Source organism: Apium graveolens, chromosome 3 (genome assembly GCF_009905375.1).
Source record: "Apium graveolens cultivar Ventura chromosome 3, ASM990537v1, whole genome shotgun sequence".
In the NCBI taxonomy this organism is placed as follows: domain Eukaryota; kingdom Viridiplantae; phylum Streptophyta; class Magnoliopsida; order Apiales; family Apiaceae; genus Apium; species Apium graveolens.
The window spans coordinates 1,468,599-1,487,562 of NC_133649.1; the positions used below are offsets into that span (position 1 = coordinate 1,468,599).

Below are 18,964 nucleotides of genomic sequence, written 5' to 3' on the forward strand. Positions count from 1 at the left end.
TTCGTCTAATCTAAACCAAATTGTAAGAAAACATAACATTCGTTGATTTGTTCAAGACATCTACGGAATATGTGAATTGGAATTTTCGGGGACAGCTTTTAGGTATGAGCAAATAAAATATTAGTTTTAGGGGGCCGGTCTACAACAAACGTTTGTTGTAGACCGGTATACAACAAACAGTTTCTCCACCGTTGGATGGTGGATCTAACGGTTGGTAATTAAAACAGCACCAAAGGGACCGCGGAAATTTTCAGCGGTCCGTGGTAATTACCAAAATACCCCTCCGCACGGACCGCGGAAATTTTCAGCGGTTGGTAGCGTTTTTTGTTTACCTAGTTCTTGACAAACACATTCTCTCTCAAACTTATATATATAAACACACAACCGCAACCTACAAACACAAACACAAACACACAGCCAGCAGACCCAGCACAAGCAACAATCACAGCAACCCAACCTTAAATCATTCTCCTTTTCCGTTATTAAGGTATATAATCGATTCATTTATGTTCTTTACAGTTTTATTGATATAAACTTATGTTTTTCTTTTGTTGTAGATCTTATTTTGTGTATGTAATTCAAAATTTTAGGGTTAAATAATGTATGAATTAATATATGAATCGTACTATGATTAAATTCAAATTTTTAGAATTTCTAGGGTTCATAATTTGGACATGATTCAATTCGATTTTTAGGATAAATTAGTGTTAATTTAGAATTAATTTAGTGTATTAAATTCGAATTTTTAATGTTAATTCGAAATTACAATTTCCATTCGAAATTTTAATAATCGAATTTATTATTTTAATTTGAATTTACAATTTTAATTCGAAATTTTAATATCCTTGTGAAATTAAAATTAGTGTTAATTTAGAATTAATTTAGTGTATTAAATTCGATTTTTTAATTTTAATTCGAATATTAGTGTTAATTCGAATATTTTGGAATAAATTTAGGATATTTTGGAATAAATTTGGAATAAATTAAGGATAAATTCGTGACAATTTATGAATACATTTAGAATTATTCGTGATATTTTAGTGCTAAATAGTAAAATCCATTTTTTAGGATAATATTTAGGATAATGCGAATTATTAAACCTTATTTTATTTATAAATCGAATTTTAGTGTTACAATACAATTTTAGTGATAATTCGAATATGTAGGGTTAAACTTATGTTTTTAGGATATAAACTTATGTTTTTCTTTTGTTGTAAATCTTATTTTGTGTATGTAATTAAAAATTTTAGGGTTAAATAATGTATGAATTAACATATGAATCGTAATATGATTAAATTCGAATTTTTAGAATTTGTAGGGTTCATAATTTGGAATTGATTTAATTCGATTTTTAGGATAAATTAGTGTTAATTTAGAATTAATTTAGTATGTAAAATTGAATTAACGTAATATGATTGTTTTTATTGTGTACGTTGTGGTGTTTTTATTGTGGTGATTGATGAATTTTGTTGGCAATATTTTCAGGTATGGATAATTTTGATGATTTCGAGAATATGTTGTCGGGTCCTAACGCACATAATATTATTTGGGACAATCGGTATCACGTCAGTGAGAATGTTTGGGATGGTGCAGGGAGAGATGAGTTGCAGAGCTATTCGGGGAACAAGTCATTGCACTTGTGGAAGTTAAGGAGACCACAGCGGGAATTGCTACACATGCTTGGGTTTGGGATTTTTGCAGACCCTGCTGTTGTCTTGGCTACTGACACTCGGTTGATATCTGCTTTGGTGGAGCGTTGGAGACCTGAGACTAACACTTTTTTCACGAGGCAGGGCGAGATGACTGTTACATTGGAGGGTGTGGGGTTTATTTTAGGGGTGCCAGTTCAGGGGGATGCGCTGACTTGTGGGGTGATAGAGAACAAGGCGACGTATTTTGCTAATAATTGGTTTGAGCCTTTGACCGAGGAGGAGGTGAAGGAGGCTTTGTATCGGAATAACATCAAGTTGGGGTGGTTGTTTGAGAGATATGGTGCACAGAAGCCTGAGAAGAATAATATGAGGGTCACGATTGTACATACCAAGGCATATCTGCTATTCATTATGGGTTGTATCCTCTTCCCCAGCATCAACCGCTCTTTTGTTCATGCTCGGTATATGCACCCGTTGATTAATATGCGGGAGATTCCTTATTATGCTTGGGGTGCAGCTGTGTTAGCTCATATATACCGGGGTTTGGAGATTACTGCAAGGAAGGGCAGCAAGAGCATTGCTTGTTGTGTCTGGGTGTTACAGGTTTGGTCTTACGAGAGATTTCCTCGTATTGGCGTGCCTTTACGATCTCCCGGTCAGGGGGATTATCCAGTTGCTGAGCGATGGGCCTATGCTAGTGATACTCATGTCGGGGTTTCGAAGAAGCGCAGGATGTCAGGCCCTCACCACAGCTTACCGTTCTATAGGGGTGAGTTTGATGGTGTTGCTGGTGATGAGGTGGTCTGGAAGCCGTATGCTAGGTTCGAGGATGTTATGGACAGCGAGATGATACAGGCACAGTTAGCTGGGTGCGGTCGAGTTCCCCTTGTATGTTACGACGTGGTCGAGTGGCAGCATCCGGACAGGGTGTCGAGACAGTTTGGTTCTAGTCCCCAGATTCCACGGGCACCGGTGAACATGGTTGGTTACAGGGGGGCTAAGGATGCCATGTTTGCAGGGGAGGATTGGCTGGTGCGGTGGTTTATTGATATTGGCAAATGGGCCAGGTTCTGTTCAGATTTGGATGGCTTTGTTGATGACTCGGTAGACATAGCTTCGGAGGCTGATTACATGGCGTGGTATGCTGATATATCTTATATGCGCATAGGGAAGCCCGATCCACAGCCTCAGCAGCAGTACAAGACGAGGGAGTTGTATGATAGCCTCGAGGGCTATGAAGTTGTAAGTGTTTTACAAATATGCATATTTCACATTACACCCCCACACACTATAAAATTTGCATTCACACGTATTTCATCTTGATGATATGATATCCTTGTGGAATTAATGAAAAAATGTTTGCTTGTTTTTGTTTGTAGATGGTTGTCGGGCTTAATATGTTGTAGCAGTTGGATGCTAGGGTTCCTCCTGAGTTTGTGGAGGAGTTTGGGAGGATTTCTGCTACCTTCCTCACACCATTCTCTCGGTTGATGAAGAAGATCAAAGGAACCGCCTACAGACCTCCCACATTTCAGAACATAAAATCAGATTTCATTGCACCTTTGACTGACGACTTTGACATTCCAGCCATTCATGCCCAGGATGTCGTTGACATGACACAGCCATCCCAGCATGTGTCTCAGCCACCCCAGGCTATTGCCTCATCTAGTAGGCCCGCGAAGCTTGCATCCCGCAGGATGAAAGAGGAGAAGTGGAGTATCACTAAGAGTCTCAGCATGACAAAGAAGAATGCTATATATTCAGATTGGGGATGGGGCTTTGGGATGGCGCCGAGGAATCCCGGTGGTCTTAGTGTTCAGGATTATCACGTCCATGCATCAGCTATGCAGAGTCTGGCTCCAGGAACATGGGTTGATGACAGGATCATATACACTTATATGGTATTGTTCGTTGTCTAATATATTTTAGTTTTTGCATTTATTTTACTTGTTGCATTAATTTTACTTGTTGCATTTATTTTACTTGTTGCATTCATATATACTTGCAGGGATTGCTAAGGACTCGGGAGGAGGAGATTCACACTGGAGGTATATGGGAGAGGAAACCCGTCTATTATTTCATGGATCCCTACTTCATGGTTCTTGGGAAAGGACATGTGAAGAAAATCAGAAAAGCATCGAGGGTCGGTGGAGATACATTGCAGAGGGCATGGAATAAAGCATTACGTAGCTTTACCGGGTTTTCCAGTGCTACTGTTGGTCCTTCCGTTCTCGAGGCGGACTACATATTCATCCCATGTTGTGTCGGAGATGTGCATTGGGTTTTGTTCATGTTCGGTACTAGACGATTTGAAGGTCTTATCATAGATTCAATGAATGACGAGCCGGATTATCGTGAGGATATACGAGTGGTGGTATGTTCCTCTACTATTACTGTCTTCTATATAGTCCTTACCAATTGTATATTATATTCATTCTCGAATCATAATTTCATTGCAGTCATGGTTGTTGCCGAGGCTATTGCATATGGTACACCCAGTCGAGGGGCTTGACCCTACTTCAGCCGAGGTCCTAGCTCTACCGTCCAGGCCAAAGCAACGAAACTCTAATGATTGTGGTGTTTATGTGATGAAGTACATGGACTACTTCACACAAGTATATGACTTAGCTGAGGTACCAAATTGGTCGCAGGAGGAGGTGGATACCTTTAGGTATCGGATAGCCAGGGAGCTTCAGTTAGGGAAGGCAAGGGGGATTCCCGGGATTCGTATGCGTAGGCGTCACGAGGCTTCGTAGTTGAATTTCATAGTGTTTTAGTTTGTCGGATTATGTAGTTGGATTGCATTTCATTTTAGGTTGTCGGATTATGTAGTTGGATTTCATTTAATTTTAGGTTGTAGAATTATGTAGTTGGATTTCATTTTATGTTGTCGGGTTTTATTTGGTTTATTTGGTTTGTTTGGTTTGACGTTGTTTAATTTTGTTGGATTTTTGTTATTTTTGAGCATTTTGGGTTGTTGTGGATTTTGGTGGAATTTGGTAGATTTTGGTGGAATTTGATGGATTTTGGTGTTGTAGGTGTTGGGATTTTGGTGGAATTTGGTTGTGGATTTGGTTGTGAATTTGGTTGTGAATTTCCTGGCTGCTCTGTTTTCAATCTGCAAAAAAAACAATTTAATGGCCCCAACCGCGGAAAATTTCCGCGGTCCGTCTACAGCCCCACCGCGGAAAATTTCCGCGGTCCATCAGTTTTGTTTTTTGCCCCTGAAAACAGAGCAAAAGACAGGGGAAACAGAGTATGTGCAAATTAATCTTCTGTTGAAATTGCTTAATTTTTGGAAGTTAGTCCTAAACTAACTTCCACTAATCCAAACTACTCTCAAAAGTCTTAAAATATGGTAATAAGTGATTTTTAAAAAAAATTATTATTTTTCATTTTTTACGATAAATTGAAAATTCCTTAAAAAGTCAACGAAAAGTCAACGCTTGTCCAAATATTGAAAAAAACTTTTCAATACATTTCACAACAATTTGTAATGTATAGTTCGACTTGTAAATTTTACTTTTCAATCTCAAATTTTTAGGTACACTTTCAATCTCAAATTTCATACTTTAATTCATAGAAGATTCATATAAATTCATATAAAATTCAATGAAAATACATAGATTCGAATGAAAATTAGACGATCAATACAATCCACTAAATTTTATGAAATATATTGGTCCTAACCAAAAATACCTAGTATATTAGAAAGACCACCGGATAACCGGTGTTGAGCAACTCCTTGCGTACTATCCACGAAACATGCAATATGGTAGAGAACAAGTACACAACCATCACGGATATGGCCTTCCGTAAGTTTCCAAGGGTAAGGGTTGGAGTCGTTCCAAATGGTAACCGGAATCGTATTCGAGCCATCGTAGAGACGAAATCTTGCAAAATATGTCCCGCGTTCCCTCTCCGTCCCTCCCGTTAGGTGTGAAACCCAACCCTTCACATATTCGATGCGTATTTGGTCCATATTACAACCCTCACGAGGCCTCAAGTTTACAATATCGACAATCCGATCACATTTAACAAGCTTACCGCCATTCCATCCGGATTTTTTCCATTTTCCATCGGGCGTGTTGTTGCCCAAATTCAAGATGGGAAGGAAGTACGGATCCGGATGAGAGTTCACCAATCTCCACGGTTCAGTACCCTCCATCCAATTGCATGCCTCGATCCAATTTTTGACCCTATAAGCCTCCTCATCGGGTGGGTACAAGTCCGTTTCCTCTTCCTCCACATGGGGCGGCTCGTCATTATCCACAAGGGGCATCAACTCGGCACATGCATCTTCCATCTCACTAAAGGTTGGTGAGACCACATCTTCCTCGTCATTATCCTCATACCACGAGTCGCTCGGTAGGGAGTCCGAGAATGTGTTGCTAACGTGGGAAACCGAATCACAACTATGATCGGAGTTGTTCTCACCACTATACTCGCTAGTCATGTTACCTATCACAATAAAACATAATTATATGACAATAATTGGCAATTATATGACAATAAAACATAACAAAAAAGAAAGCAATGTTAAACACTTAAAATTGAAATCCATTTAAAGATTACAACATTCGGTTACAAAATGGTACACCACTAATTATATTGCGATTCTTGAACATTTTTAAGATCTTCTAGTCTACTAGCACACTTCCTTTTATCATGGCCTTCCATTTGACAATAAGTGCACCTTCTTGGCGGCTTATCCTTTTTACCAATCGATTCTATTGGACTTTTGAAACGAACGTCCTTCTTCCTCCCTTTAGTTTGGGACATAATAGGGTCAATAATTGTTTCTTCATGAGCACTTGCATTTGGAGCTTGCGAATTGCTTTCGTAAGATTTAATTCCATCAACGCTCATTTTTTCGAGAATTGGTATTTCTCGATTCATCACTCCAACGGCATAATCATACCGTTCCTTGGATGCAATGCTACTTTGATAAAAACTCATGGTTAACATTGTCATGCTATTAAATCGATCGGTTGAGGTCATCTCATGACTTTGTCCAACATCCAAATTGTAAGGCAACACACCATCAACTCTATTGGCATGCATTGTCCACCTCCGGTTTATGTAATACGGGGGAATTTCCGAAACCCGTTACTTAGTGAAGACCGCCATTAGGTGTCTACAAGGTAGCCCCGAATGTTCAAGCATTCTACACGTACACATTCCCAAAGAGCTTGCTTTCTCGAATGCCACAAAATAAACATTTCTTCTCGTAGGCTCGGACATGGGCCTATAACAACTATAGTACGTATAAACATCCCCCATTCTCTCCCCTTCTTCACTAGCTCGTCGGTCTTTTTCAACAAAGTATTTTGAAGACTCGACCAATTCATCTTGAAATCTTCTAAACATTTCCTTAGTGTAGATACAAGAAGCATGATACTCCAATGTGGTATGCAATTTCATGGGACGTTTTAGATTAATGGTGACATAATCTTCTTCCTTATCCCTCATAAATTGCCTTGCCAATGCTTTTTGGGCATTTTCAATTAATTCCTTCAAACCCGTTGCCGAACTCACATACTTATCAAAAAAAGAATTCATCCCCTCACTCCTCGATGTACTATTTTGAAACGCCGAAAATTTGTTTCTAGTATATGCAGGAATCCACTTGTGTTTCAACTCATATAACCCCTTTAACCATTTATGATCTTGCAAGTGATACTTTTCCACAAACGACGCCCATCTAGCTTCAAAAACACATTCGGTGAGAGATTTATAAATGCAATTGTTGAAGTCCGTCTTGAATTCCGGAAAAGCCGAATAATAATGAGCTAATTTCTCCGAGAATTTTTGACTAATGTGTCAAGAACACAATAAATGGGTAGTATTCGGGAGTACAACCGCAATAGCGCTTGCCATGGCTTGATCTTGATCCGTGATTATAGTCAATGGAGGATTATTCCCCACACCTTCAAGCCAAGTACGAAAAATCCACTCAAAAGTCGACGCGTGTTCATCCCGCATCAATGCAAACCCGAAAATTACCGATTGATAATGATGATTGACTCCGGTAAATGGGACAAATGGCATTGCATACCTATTTGTCCAATAAGTGGTATCAAAAGCCATAACATCGCCAAAATTTTGGTAGGCCATTATACATCTCGGATCAATCCATACTAGACACTTCAAGCGATTCTCTTCATCGACTTCGGTCCTAATAAAATATTTAGAACCACTTTCTTCATTCAACCTATGCAACAAGTCCAACCTCGTTTGGGCGTCACTAATCTCAAACCTTTTCTTCCTCTCGTCTCTTAACACATTCCTAACATGTTGAACATTGAAACCAACTTTGTCATTACCTCCATGAATGTTACCAATCACATTCATCACTTGACAATTACGAACCCCCGAACCATAAAGCGTTTTTATCAAACTACGGGTCGCGGTGTTGACATGTCTTTCTCGTTGTACCAAATTCATCTTAATAGGGGAAACAAGACCGTGATTGTGTACCAATTCAATGCTAGTTACCTCTCAGTGACGTTTTTTCTTTTGATAATTGACATACATCCTCACCTTGCACTCGCTTTTAGGAAGAACCTCTCTACGCCATTTATTTTGACTACTCTCGGCGACGACACTTTTTCCATAAAGCCTACAAACATATAAACGACCATATATCTCGTTGTCTTTATTATGATGGCTAGCTTGAATTTTAATCGCAAATCCATTTCGTAAAGCATAAGCCCTAAAAAAATGACCGGCCTCATCCACACTTTGAAAAATTTGGTTCAAATATGGAACTCCCCCCCCCCATCAACATTTTCATACAAATTTGCATCCTCTACATTATCAATTTCATCCTCACCCTCAACATTATCACTATCATTTTCAACCTCATTTTCCATCACTTTCATCTTCAACATCAACCAAATCGTCATCTAAATTAATAAATTCCTCATTTCTATCTACAAAATCATCATCTTCAACATATACAGGGGTTTTAGGTTCTTCACTACTATTTAAACTATCAAGATGTAAACTACAATCAATAGCCTCTTTTTTTTTCATTTTGACGTTTATGACGAAACATACGAGCAAATAATTTATCCGCCATGAAAATGTGAAATTTAAGACAAGAAATATATCTTGAATTGACAAAACAACTTGAAGTTCTTGATGAAAATGCCCCAAAATCGCCTAAAATGTAAACTTGGAGAGAGTAGAATTTTTCTAGAAAATTTTGGTGTTTTTGTGGTGAAATGAGGTGCTGTTGGGATGCTGGGGATAAGGGGACAGCACCAAACCGCGGAAATTTTCCGCGGTCCGTCCAGACCAACCGCTGAAACTTTCCGCGGTCCGGGTATCATCTCACCCGTTAATCCCCATCCAACGGCCCTTAAACTGTTTGGTAACAACCTAATAATAGCAAACAGTTGCTACATATTGGTCCCCTTAGTTTTATGCTTTATGCTTGTCTATCGAGATAAATAAATTATTACTACAACTTAACGTGTATTGTCCTGTGAAGTAAAATGGTGTTATAATCTGTTTTAAAAATTATCGATTTTATCGATTAATCATTCGATCAATTATTTTAATATATTATGTCGATTCGGTTTTATAATTCGATTAATTACTGTATTTTTCTTAAATTAATATATTTAGTTTTATATATTAATTATTTTTATATTTTATTAAATATATCTGATTAATACTCCGATCAATCACAGATTATTCAGTTAATTACTGAAAGGTTGTTATACCGAACAATGCTGATTTTCGCTTTTTAGAATAAGGACGTTACTAAGAAATTAATCCAAATTAATCCATGAGTTTTTTAAGCGGCGGTGTAATTAAAAAAGAGCAATATTAAATATCCAAAAATATTATCATTTTTTTTAAATGACACGTGTCATCTTCATATTAATACATGAGGGGCACATCTCATTTATGAGTAAATATTTAATATCATGATGACAACTCATTGTTCGGAAATCGTTTCGAAAAATGATTTTTGAAAGACTAGCATTTTTCATTAAAAAAGATATAACAAAGTTGTCGATGAACTTTTTCACTTTAATAGTTTGGGGTTAAATTTAATAGTTTGGCCAGACATTACTTTTATTATTCGCGAAAGTGATTACAATAACTACTTTTTTGAAAATATTTTTTTTCACATAAAAGTGACTCATAGCTACCTTCTCGAATATTAGAAAAATATTCGATTAATATATCACAAATTTTAAATTCCGGTATCATTAAAATTAGGTAAAGTTTGGACACTTGTATGCAATTTACTCAAATTGAAATCATATTTGGATATCCCAAATACTACTTATTATCAATTACCAAAAGAGAAGAAGATGCATAGTTGGTTAATGGGCCTGTTTGTGTGACAACTTATAAGTTTGTAATAGAGTTTATTAAGGAGTATTTGTCGACTCCATTTATAGGTTGATTTTATAACTTATAAGTTCATAAGTTGAATGTTAGTAATGACATACTTTTTTTTTATCGTAGGTAACCCGCAGCCGCTACCCTTCGGGTGCGCACTTGGTAAATCCTACGGGCTCACGCAATAGCCTGTAAATAACGTGAACCAAGGTACACCGCATTTAAGCGACAGACTTTGACTTAGGATGCATAATCATAAATTCTTCTCCCGTGTCATTCGAACCTGTGACCAAGAGAATAGTTTTCCTCTCTTTAACCAACTGAGCCAACCCGTGCGGGCAACAACGACATATTTTTTCTTAACTTATTTTGATTTTTCGTTTTTTTATTAACTTTAACTTTAAAATTTATGTTTATAAATATTATATTAATTCAAAACTCATGAATTAAGATAATTGTATATAAAAAATATTTGTTTTAGTTCATTTAAATAAAAATAATTCTGACTTTTAAGTAAAGTTATTCAAACACTTATATAACTTATAATTTTTAATTTACTTATTATTTATAAGTTACTTATTCATTTTAAATTATAAGTTATTTATTCTAATATTTCCCAAACAGGCACAATGTATCCATTAAAAATGCTTATTTACTTCATTTATTTAATGTACGACGTATAAACCCCAAAAAAAGAAAATTTTCTTTTGAAAGATTTTATACTTAGCATTGTAAAACCATTAACGAATGTGATCCCAGTTGTGTGAACGAACAAGTAATAACACAAAAATTACAACTGATTAAGCCCAATTACAAACAACCGATTAAGCCCAATTACAAACAGTAAGTAAGCAGCAACATATAGCCCATATAAGGGCTGTATATTGGTGGACTATGCTGAGGCCCAAAACCGGATCCACTTGCAAGTTCAAATTGAACTCTTCACTAAAGTCTTCTTACAATTCAACTGAATCTTGTTTGTCAAACACTTTACAAAATTTCGAGTTTTGAAAATATTACAAATTGGTTTGTAAATAATTTATAATTTTTTCACAAAGTTATGTTTTTCCAAATAATTAAGCTTAGTGAATGCTAATAGCTACTAAAGTTTAGGATCATATTCCTTATTTTCAATCAAAACCCCATACATGTCATTTGTGAAAAATTTTGTAGCACATGAATCTAGCATTTTTTATTGATATACTTCATAAAGGATACTCTGAGGGGTCATTTGTTAAATCTGAACGATAATTTCTAGAACATTAGAAATTCTGAATGATAAAAATTTCTAGACGCGGGATGAACAAATATTGTTTGATAAAAAATTTCTGAATGATAATATATATTTAATTGTTGTTAATTGTTATTTTGATTAAGTAATTGAAAAAAAATAGTTTTGCGATATTACAATGAACATTTTTTTATAATTATTTTGCTGCAAAAAGTTAAAAATTATTGAAAATTTTAGTTTTATAACTATATTGATAAGGTTATTTTGGTTGAAATTACTCGTTGAGAAAAATGAAATATTAAAGTATGTACTAATGTATTTTGTTTATAATTAAGCATGTACTCCCTCAGTCTTTACATTATTTTTTGGCACGCTTTTTAATACTCGTTTAAAGTATAATTTCATAATTTTTTTTAATTTTTTTCTGAATAAAAGTTTTTTGTTTAAACTGTTTTTTTAAAAAAAATAAAAAATATTATGAAACTATATTTTATAAAAATCTCAAAATTATTGAACGTAAACATCCAGTGGAATGGAGGTAGTAATAAAGTACCAAATGATAAAGTAAAAATTAGGCAACGGGATAGGTATACGCATAACGCAACGAACGGTCATGTATCATCCAACTTCCTTTTTTCGGTGGAGTCATCCAGACAATTTCTTGTTTTGTCCACAATAATTTTTGTGTCTTCCACATAAATATTAATCAAACAAATGATCTTAACAGGAGGTATCATTCAGTTTGGTATCATTCTACTAGGCTTACGACGAACTTATAAATATTACGAAAATATATTGTATTTGAGCAGGGTTTTAGTGCATTGTACTGTGTAAGTGTTTTGCTTTGGATTCTAAATATGAGCCTTTTAAGTAAAGCATTCTGGTGTACATCCAATGAAGTCAACTAGTTAGTTATATGATGAATTACCCTACAAAATTTTGGTGTCATTAAGAATTACTTGTACTTGTTTAGATATCAGAAGAAAACGATCATTTCCTACCATGCGTTTAGTTGAAAATGGCCCATATTTGGTAGGAAAACGGGTCATTTACGAAACATTTCGTATCATGTTATAGCTTAGCATCACGAGCTTCAAACAGCAATGCATATATAAATGTGAGAGCAAGTGATCAGAGATCTCTATTAGGATTCTCTGAGCTTAAATTATGTTCATCGAATATTGTAAACGAGCTTTCGATTATATAATTGGCAGTACTGGGAACGACATTACCAGTAGTAAAGACTTCCATGTGCTATATATGCATGCATCAGTTCCAAACTCAGAAGCTTTCCAGTCAATTCTTCATTAATATATACATATGACTTATACTTATCCACATACAATGGACCAACTGTTTACAACAGGCCTTTCTGTCTTTATGTCTCTCTTGTGTTTGCTTACTATAGAATTAAATCTATACTAAGCTACATAGTACATGAATAAGTTCAAGTAACATGTCATTAATTATATATGGATCACACATTTAGTTGTTATAAACAGGGTCGGAATCAGGATTCCGAAATAAACAGGGTCGGAATCAGGATTTCGAAACAGCTAGAACTAATTATTGTTATAGACAGGGTCGAAATCAGGATTTTGACACAACCGGGACTAATTAAACTGCTAAAAGCAGGGTCGTAATCAGGATTCCGAAACAGCCAGAACTAATTATTGTTATAAACAGGGTTAAAATCAGGATTTTGAAACAACAAGGACTAATTAAACTGCTAAAAGCAGGGTAGAAACCAGGATTCTAAAACAGTCGGGCTAATTATACTTTTATAATCGGGGTCGGAACCAGAATTTCGAAACAGTCGGAACTAATCCAAGTTCAGGAAGGACCGGAGTACAGAATAGGCCCCCGGACAAAAAGGAAAAAAATGATTTATGAGGAGCTGAGCAAATGTACATATTTATGATTTATGAATGCAAGTAAAGGGAGAAAGAAAAGAGTAAATACAGATCAAGTGATGTAGATGTGGGGAGCAAGAAGAGCAAGGTGAAAGACACTCAAAAACATTAAAGAGCTGTGATGTTGGAGAGCCCACATGTTTCAACCAAACTATATGAGTTTTTGATTCACATATACAAATAGATAGCAGAGAAACCGAAACATTATCAAAGCATCAATATTCTTTCCCAGCTTGGTGATGTGTGTGTCTAGGTAGAGATATAGATAAATTCATAAATCATGTTTGCAACAGCTTAGTATACCAGCCTTTCCCCAACATCTACAGTAAGTCACCCCACTGTCTCCCTTCTTCCTTCCATTCACTTCACTTCCTTATTTTGTAGTCTCTATATCTGTCACTATATTTTTTTAATCACATGACAAATAAATTACCCGGTACGCTGCGATTGACAACTCTGATACCATGTTAAGTAACCCGTCGCTCTAACCCTGCATGTATATTAGTTCTGTGGCCTTTCGGTTTTGATATTGATCAGAACAATTTCAGTCGAAAATGTTTCGTTCGCTTGCAATTCGTTCATTTCGTGTCGTTTGGAACGGGACATTCACATATATGGTGGATAGAGTACATTCACGTTTACTTGTAGTGTAATTTTAGCTGGATCTCAATATTACTCCCTGGACATTCACAACACATAAATGTGTAATAAATGTACAATGTACTGATATTGTGTAAAATCATATGTACTGTAATCTAGAATCATGAATGCAGAATTGCAGATGCATGCAAACAGAAGCAGCAGCTATTGGTACTCTGATAGCAGATAATTAAATAGATGTAAATGTAACAAATGTAAATGAAGGACAGGTAAATTAAATATTTGCCATTTATCTACTTGCACTGTTGCACATAGTGTTCAATGTGCATCACTCCGATGCATATATAACTATAATATCATCAACTTCATAGCAATAGAAATTAAAAAAGACATATTTATTTTCTGAAAAATGAGCACAAAACATATATTGTAGCATACTACCGCGTTAAGTAATCAGTCCGTCTAAAACCTTATGGTGGTAGAGGAAGGTCCGAAATACCAGGTTAAGTAACAACTCCGTCTAAAACCTTAATGTGGAAAAAGAAGGCCTGAAAAGGATCTTATACTCTTTAACATACCGTGATTATTTATCGCAGTATGGTATGTTACAAACATCGTTTGTCCTCGAGAATACCAGAGTAAAGAAGAGGATAAAGTAAAGAATGGGTGCAAGGAGTAAATAAGAATGGAGGAAGAATAAGAAGATGAGATAAGGATAAATGGATCAGAAAGGCCTCTTAATTGCATGCGAAACCCCGCCTAATACTAACATTTCTAAAACTGTAACTGATGCTAAGTGTTGCCAGATGATCTCAATTCTCAACAGCATTTGACATTTACACTACACTACATTTCTGCTATTAATTATGCACTTGTAAGCATATGTGTGCACAACTGTGTACAAGTACTGCATAAATCCTGACCTCCATTTTATTTATTATGCAAAGCTGCTCAGTTTAATATACCATGTCAGGCAATCAGATCTTCCACAATGTCAAGAAAATTAACATACTTTGTGTACATGTATGTACAGTGTATGTATAACTCATTAACATCAATCATCTTCATTATCTTACACTAAATCACATGTGATTCAGCACCAATGATAGAAACATTAACATTAAATCAAATCAAGTACATTTAAAGTTTGTAGAACAACAACCCTAAGGCTAATTAAATAATAATTATAATCCCTAAAATCTCAAGGAAACTAATGTTCCACACTCCTCTCCCCTTACCACATCAAGATTTATTACATACATAATTATAAATAAAATATTAGAAATTAATTATAATAAATTATAAGGGGAGCTAGGTACTTAATTTGATAATTTAGGGCAACTTTTTACCAAGAGTGTGCTTGTTATTATGCATCCAAACCTTAAGAACATGTCGTTTAAGCCCAGTCTCCGCGCAAAAATTCTGCACCAGAGCCTCATCTTGCTTCTGTATTCGCCACCCCAGTCTCTCCGCCAGCTCCAGCATCCGCTCCTTCTGATCTGGTGTAAACTTCGTCCTAAACCTCTTTCTCGGAGACAAACCACCACTAGGACCACCTCGACCACCCCCACCACCACCACCACTACTACTCGGATTAGACATATCCTCATCCATTTCCAACTCCCTGGAGTTGGAAGGAAGTGCCAAAGGCCTTTGCTGGCTCATCGGGGTCACGTGTAAGTACCCCGATGGACGGTGATAGTATTGGTGCTGCTGAACATGACCTAGTGTGCCTAGTGTGCCTAGTGCTCCTTCTCCTTCGCTTTCTCTGCGGTGAAAATTTCTGTGACAATTACACGCAGCGCATTTTAGCGCATCTAGGGTTCCTTCTTCACCGGCCGCCATGAATTCTCCACATCCATCAACAGCACTGCCGCCTATTCCAACAGCGTGGTTTTTTAAACACTCCTTGTACTTATATCCGCCGATTTTTCGAGTACTCGTTGCAGCAGCAACCATTGAACCTCCCTCTCCCGAGCCGCCAATTCTTGGCCTCATCATAGAATCATAATTTGTAGGAGGCATATGCATCCCAATTTCTTCATCTTGATCATCATGCTCCTCAAAATCCATATTTTTTTGTGTATTTTTTTTAAGGAAAAAGGTTTTAGTTCTCTCTCTTCTTACTCTTGAACAATTGTGTAATATCCAGCTACTATCTACTGAGCAGATCCAACATCTTGGTCGGCTTTAATATATACACACACAAGGTCATATCATTTATGTTCGTTACAAATTATTCTAGTTTATAAATTTTACGAACCCGTAACAAATGAAAGATCATATATTTATGTTCGTTACAAAAATTATTTTAGTTTTAAATTTTACGAACATGTAACAAATGATGACGTTACTATTACTTATCCTCTCAGTGATACAAATTGACAAAATGCTTTATATGTAAAATAAAGCGGTGGTTAAACTCTTGCCTCATAAGATTAAATGTTTGAACCCATGCGTTAGTTTACTTGACCGGAAAATTAAAAATATATACTCACCCGGTATATAAATGTAGTTTAATATACATTTTGCGAACTAGTTACAAATGTTGACAATTTTATAAATTACCAATCTAAAATTTTCGAACTAGTTACAAATGATGACGTTACTGTAAATTATCAATATAAATTTCACGATCCATTTACAAATGATGAAGGTATTATAAATTACCGCTCGCAATATACAAATCAACAAAATGTATTTATATGTTAAATAAAAATAATTAATCACATGTGTGCATATAAATGTATATAGTTATGTAGACAATTTGGAGTTTGTTTAAAGAATATATTCTGCTAATAATGTTTGTGTAAAAGAAGTTAAAAAAATGAATGCCATTTGATAAGCAAAAGAGGAGGGTAGATCAGAAGATAAGAAGAGGGGTGGTGTGGATGTGAATTACCCTACTGCACCGGATGGACAATTTTTTGTGTTTTATTTACCGGCTGTTTCCGGTAATATTTGTTCCCTGAAATTCGACCATAATTACATTTCAAACTTTTTTTTCTGGTTTCTTTTATTTCCTTTCAAGTGAAATAACACTTTTGTACTAGGAGTTTGGACTTGCTTGCAATTTGCACCCTAAAGTTGCAAAACTTCTAATTATTATCACATTGTGATTCTGATTGATGTTGTCTTAGGGGTTATTTGGCAAATCTGAATAAAAAATATGTGAATGATTAATATATCTGAATTATTTGAAAGAATAAAAAATCTGAATCATGAATTAATAATATTATTTGGCTAGAAAAAATTTAAATTATCTGAAAGCCATTTTCTTTTCCAGTTTTACACATCTTTTTTTTATGACAATCCAATTTTACAAGTCTAATATGACAAAATGTTTGATAGTTTGTGTTGCCACAATATCATATTATATATATAAGGATAAAAATTTAAAGAATTTTTTTATCACAACATAAACAATAGTGATATACAAAATTTTAAAAATCCAAATAAATTTTCATATAAGGATTTTAACGTGTATAAAAAAATAATTTAAGAGGTGCACATTTCTTCCTCTTGTGGTGATAGCATAATATAGTAGGTGGAATAGTTTGGACAATAAGCATGATGTATACATTTTTGAATCAATCAAGAGGAATTTCGAAACGGAACCATTCGGTGATAATACATGATTCGGCCAGCACAGTGAGCAAGCCCAAACAGCATGAATGACTAGACTCGATCATATATGATTTGTTCAGATTTATTCAGCTACTGAAAAATGGGCCCTTAGTGTGCAAATATTATCATTACATAGTTCGTGTTAATCATATCTCTAGGACATATTGTTAGCAATTGATTGACCTTATATTTAGGGATTCTTGACACCCTTGTAACTATATATAATTTGCTTATGCATAATAATAAAACACACGGAAATCATATACTATGTGATTATATGGTATCACAACTAGGTTAATTCTTTTCCGATTAACCCCAAAACTCTTCCATCATGTCCAACACTACCAACAACAACACAACATGCCAGCTTCTCTTGGCTGCTAGCTCGGTTTCCCCTGTTAATTTTCAAATCCCATTTGTTACCGCCAAACTTGACCGTAACAACTTTCCTCTATGGTGTAATACTGTTCTCGCCTCTCTTCAAGCATTTGACTTGGAGGACGCAGTACTGCACTATAATCCTCCCTCTGAATTCAAACCCCAAGCTGCTGATATCACCACTCCACCAGAGATCAACCCAGATTTTCTTGTTTGGACGCCGCGATCGTTTTGTCCTTCTATGGCTTAGATCAACATTGACAGAGCGTGTCCTATCGCTGGTTGTTCGTGCCAATTTCGCGCATGAGGCCTGGATCACTCTTGATCGTACGTACCAGGCCCAAACTCGAGCTCGTCGTATGGCTTTAAAGAATCAACTTCAATCTCTAATGAAAGGATCATTGTCAATATAATAGTACGTTGAGCAGAAAAGAAGTATCGCTGATGATCTGTTAGAAAATTTACACCTTGTTTCGAATGAAGATCTAGTTGGTTATATTCTTAATGGCCTTGATAGCTCTTATGGCCCTTTTGTCACTGCATTTATGATGAAGACAGAGGATGTTCACGTGGACGAACTCATTTGGCTCCTTCTTAAAGAGACAAGCCCAACCTGCCATTTTGCCCTCACCACTAGCGTCCTTGATTACTGCTCCCTCGGTTGCTTACAATCAAAATTTCTCGCGCAATAACCGCTCACTTCCTTCCTCTGGTGATTCTCGTAGTCGTGACAACAACCGTCAATGTGACAATAACCGCTCGCCTGACACACTTTATGGACCTCCTCGTCGTCGCACTCAATGTCAGATTTGTGGAAAGATGGGTCATTCCGCCATTGATTGCTTCAATCGCAACAATCACAACAATTATCCAGCTCCCCAGTTTCCATCATCTATCACTGACCTCTCTTGATATTTTGACACTGGAGCTACTGATCATGTCACTCCGGATCTCAATAAATTAACTATATCAGATGAATATCGGGGTAATGACAAACTCTCCGTGGGCAACGGTAACCAATTAATTATTTCGCACTTTGGCTCTACTACTTTACCTGCTATGTCTAATCCTGTTATGCCTAATTCTGTGTGTCTCAAAGACATTCTCATTGTTCTTAAACTCACAAAAAAGTCTTCTTAGTGTCTCTAAAATAACTCGTGATAATCCCACTTACATGGAATTTTATCCTGACCATTGTG

General features: G+C 36.0%; 3 protein-coding genes across 3 annotated transcripts; 1 reads left to right on the top strand and 2 right to left on the bottom strand.

The window, feature by feature from the left end:
- Positions 1-3,481: 3,481 nt before the first annotated feature.
- LOC141710496 (ubiquitin-like-specific protease ESD4) lies at positions 3,482-4,504 on the top strand. Its single transcript, XM_074513061.1, has 3 exons — positions 3,482-3,553; positions 3,661-4,026; positions 4,112-4,504. Exons 1-3 carry the CDS (start codon positions 3,497-3,499, stop codon positions 4,406-4,408), a joined length of 720 nt encoding a protein of 239 aa, XP_074369162.1. The 5' UTR covers positions 3,482-3,496; the 3' UTR covers positions 4,409-4,504.
- Positions 4,505-6,761: 2,257 nt separating this feature from the next.
- LOC141711238 (protein FAR1-RELATED SEQUENCE 5-like) lies at positions 6,762-8,560 on the bottom strand. Its single transcript, XM_074513644.1, has 4 exons — positions 8,451-8,560; positions 8,196-8,367; positions 7,515-8,099; positions 6,762-7,412 (listed from the first exon to the last, which is right to left on the bottom strand). The coding sequence occupies exons 1-4, from the start codon at positions 8,558-8,560 to the stop codon at positions 6,762-6,764; spliced, it is 1,518 nt and encodes a 505-aa protein (XP_074369745.1).
- A 6,281-nt stretch (positions 8,561-14,841) lies between these two features.
- LOC141710497 (zinc-finger homeodomain protein 1-like) lies at positions 14,842-15,950 on the bottom strand. The gene has a single exon (XM_074513062.1). It carries the CDS (start codon positions 15,831-15,833, stop codon positions 15,093-15,095), a length of 741 nt encoding a protein of 246 aa, XP_074369163.1. The 5' UTR covers positions 15,834-15,950; the 3' UTR covers positions 14,842-15,092.
- Positions 15,951-18,964: the final 3,014 nt, after the last annotated feature.

Excerpts from the sequence above, each read along its gene's own strand:
- LOC141711238 (XM_074513644.1), bottom strand. The coding sequence starts at position 8,560 with ATGACGATTTGGTTGATGTTGAAGATGAAAGTGATGGAAAATGAGGTT. Across the intron at positions 8,100-8,195 it reads TTCCTAAAAGCGAGTGCAAG|ATGAATTTGGTACAACGAGA; the intron begins GTGAGGATGTAT and ends TCCCCTATTAAG. Across the intron at positions 7,413-7,514 it reads CCATGGCAAGCGCTATTGCG|ACGGACTTCAACAATTGCAT; the intron begins GTTGTACTCCCG and ends CCGGAATTCAAG.
- LOC141710496 (XM_074513061.1), top strand. The coding sequence starts at position 3,497 with ATGCAGAGTCTGGCTCCAGGAACATGGGTTGATGACAGGATCATATAC. Across the intron at positions 3,554-3,660 it reads GGATCATATACACTTATATG|GGATTGCTAAGGACTCGGGA; the intron begins GTATTGTTCGTT and ends ATATACTTGCAG. Across the intron at positions 4,027-4,111 it reads GTGAGGATATACGAGTGGTG|TCATGGTTGTTGCCGAGGCT; the intron begins GTATGTTCCTCT and ends ATTTCATTGCAG.
- LOC141710497 (XM_074513062.1), bottom strand. The coding sequence starts at position 15,833 with ATGGATTTTGAGGAGCATGATGATCAAGATGAAGAAATTGGGATGCAT.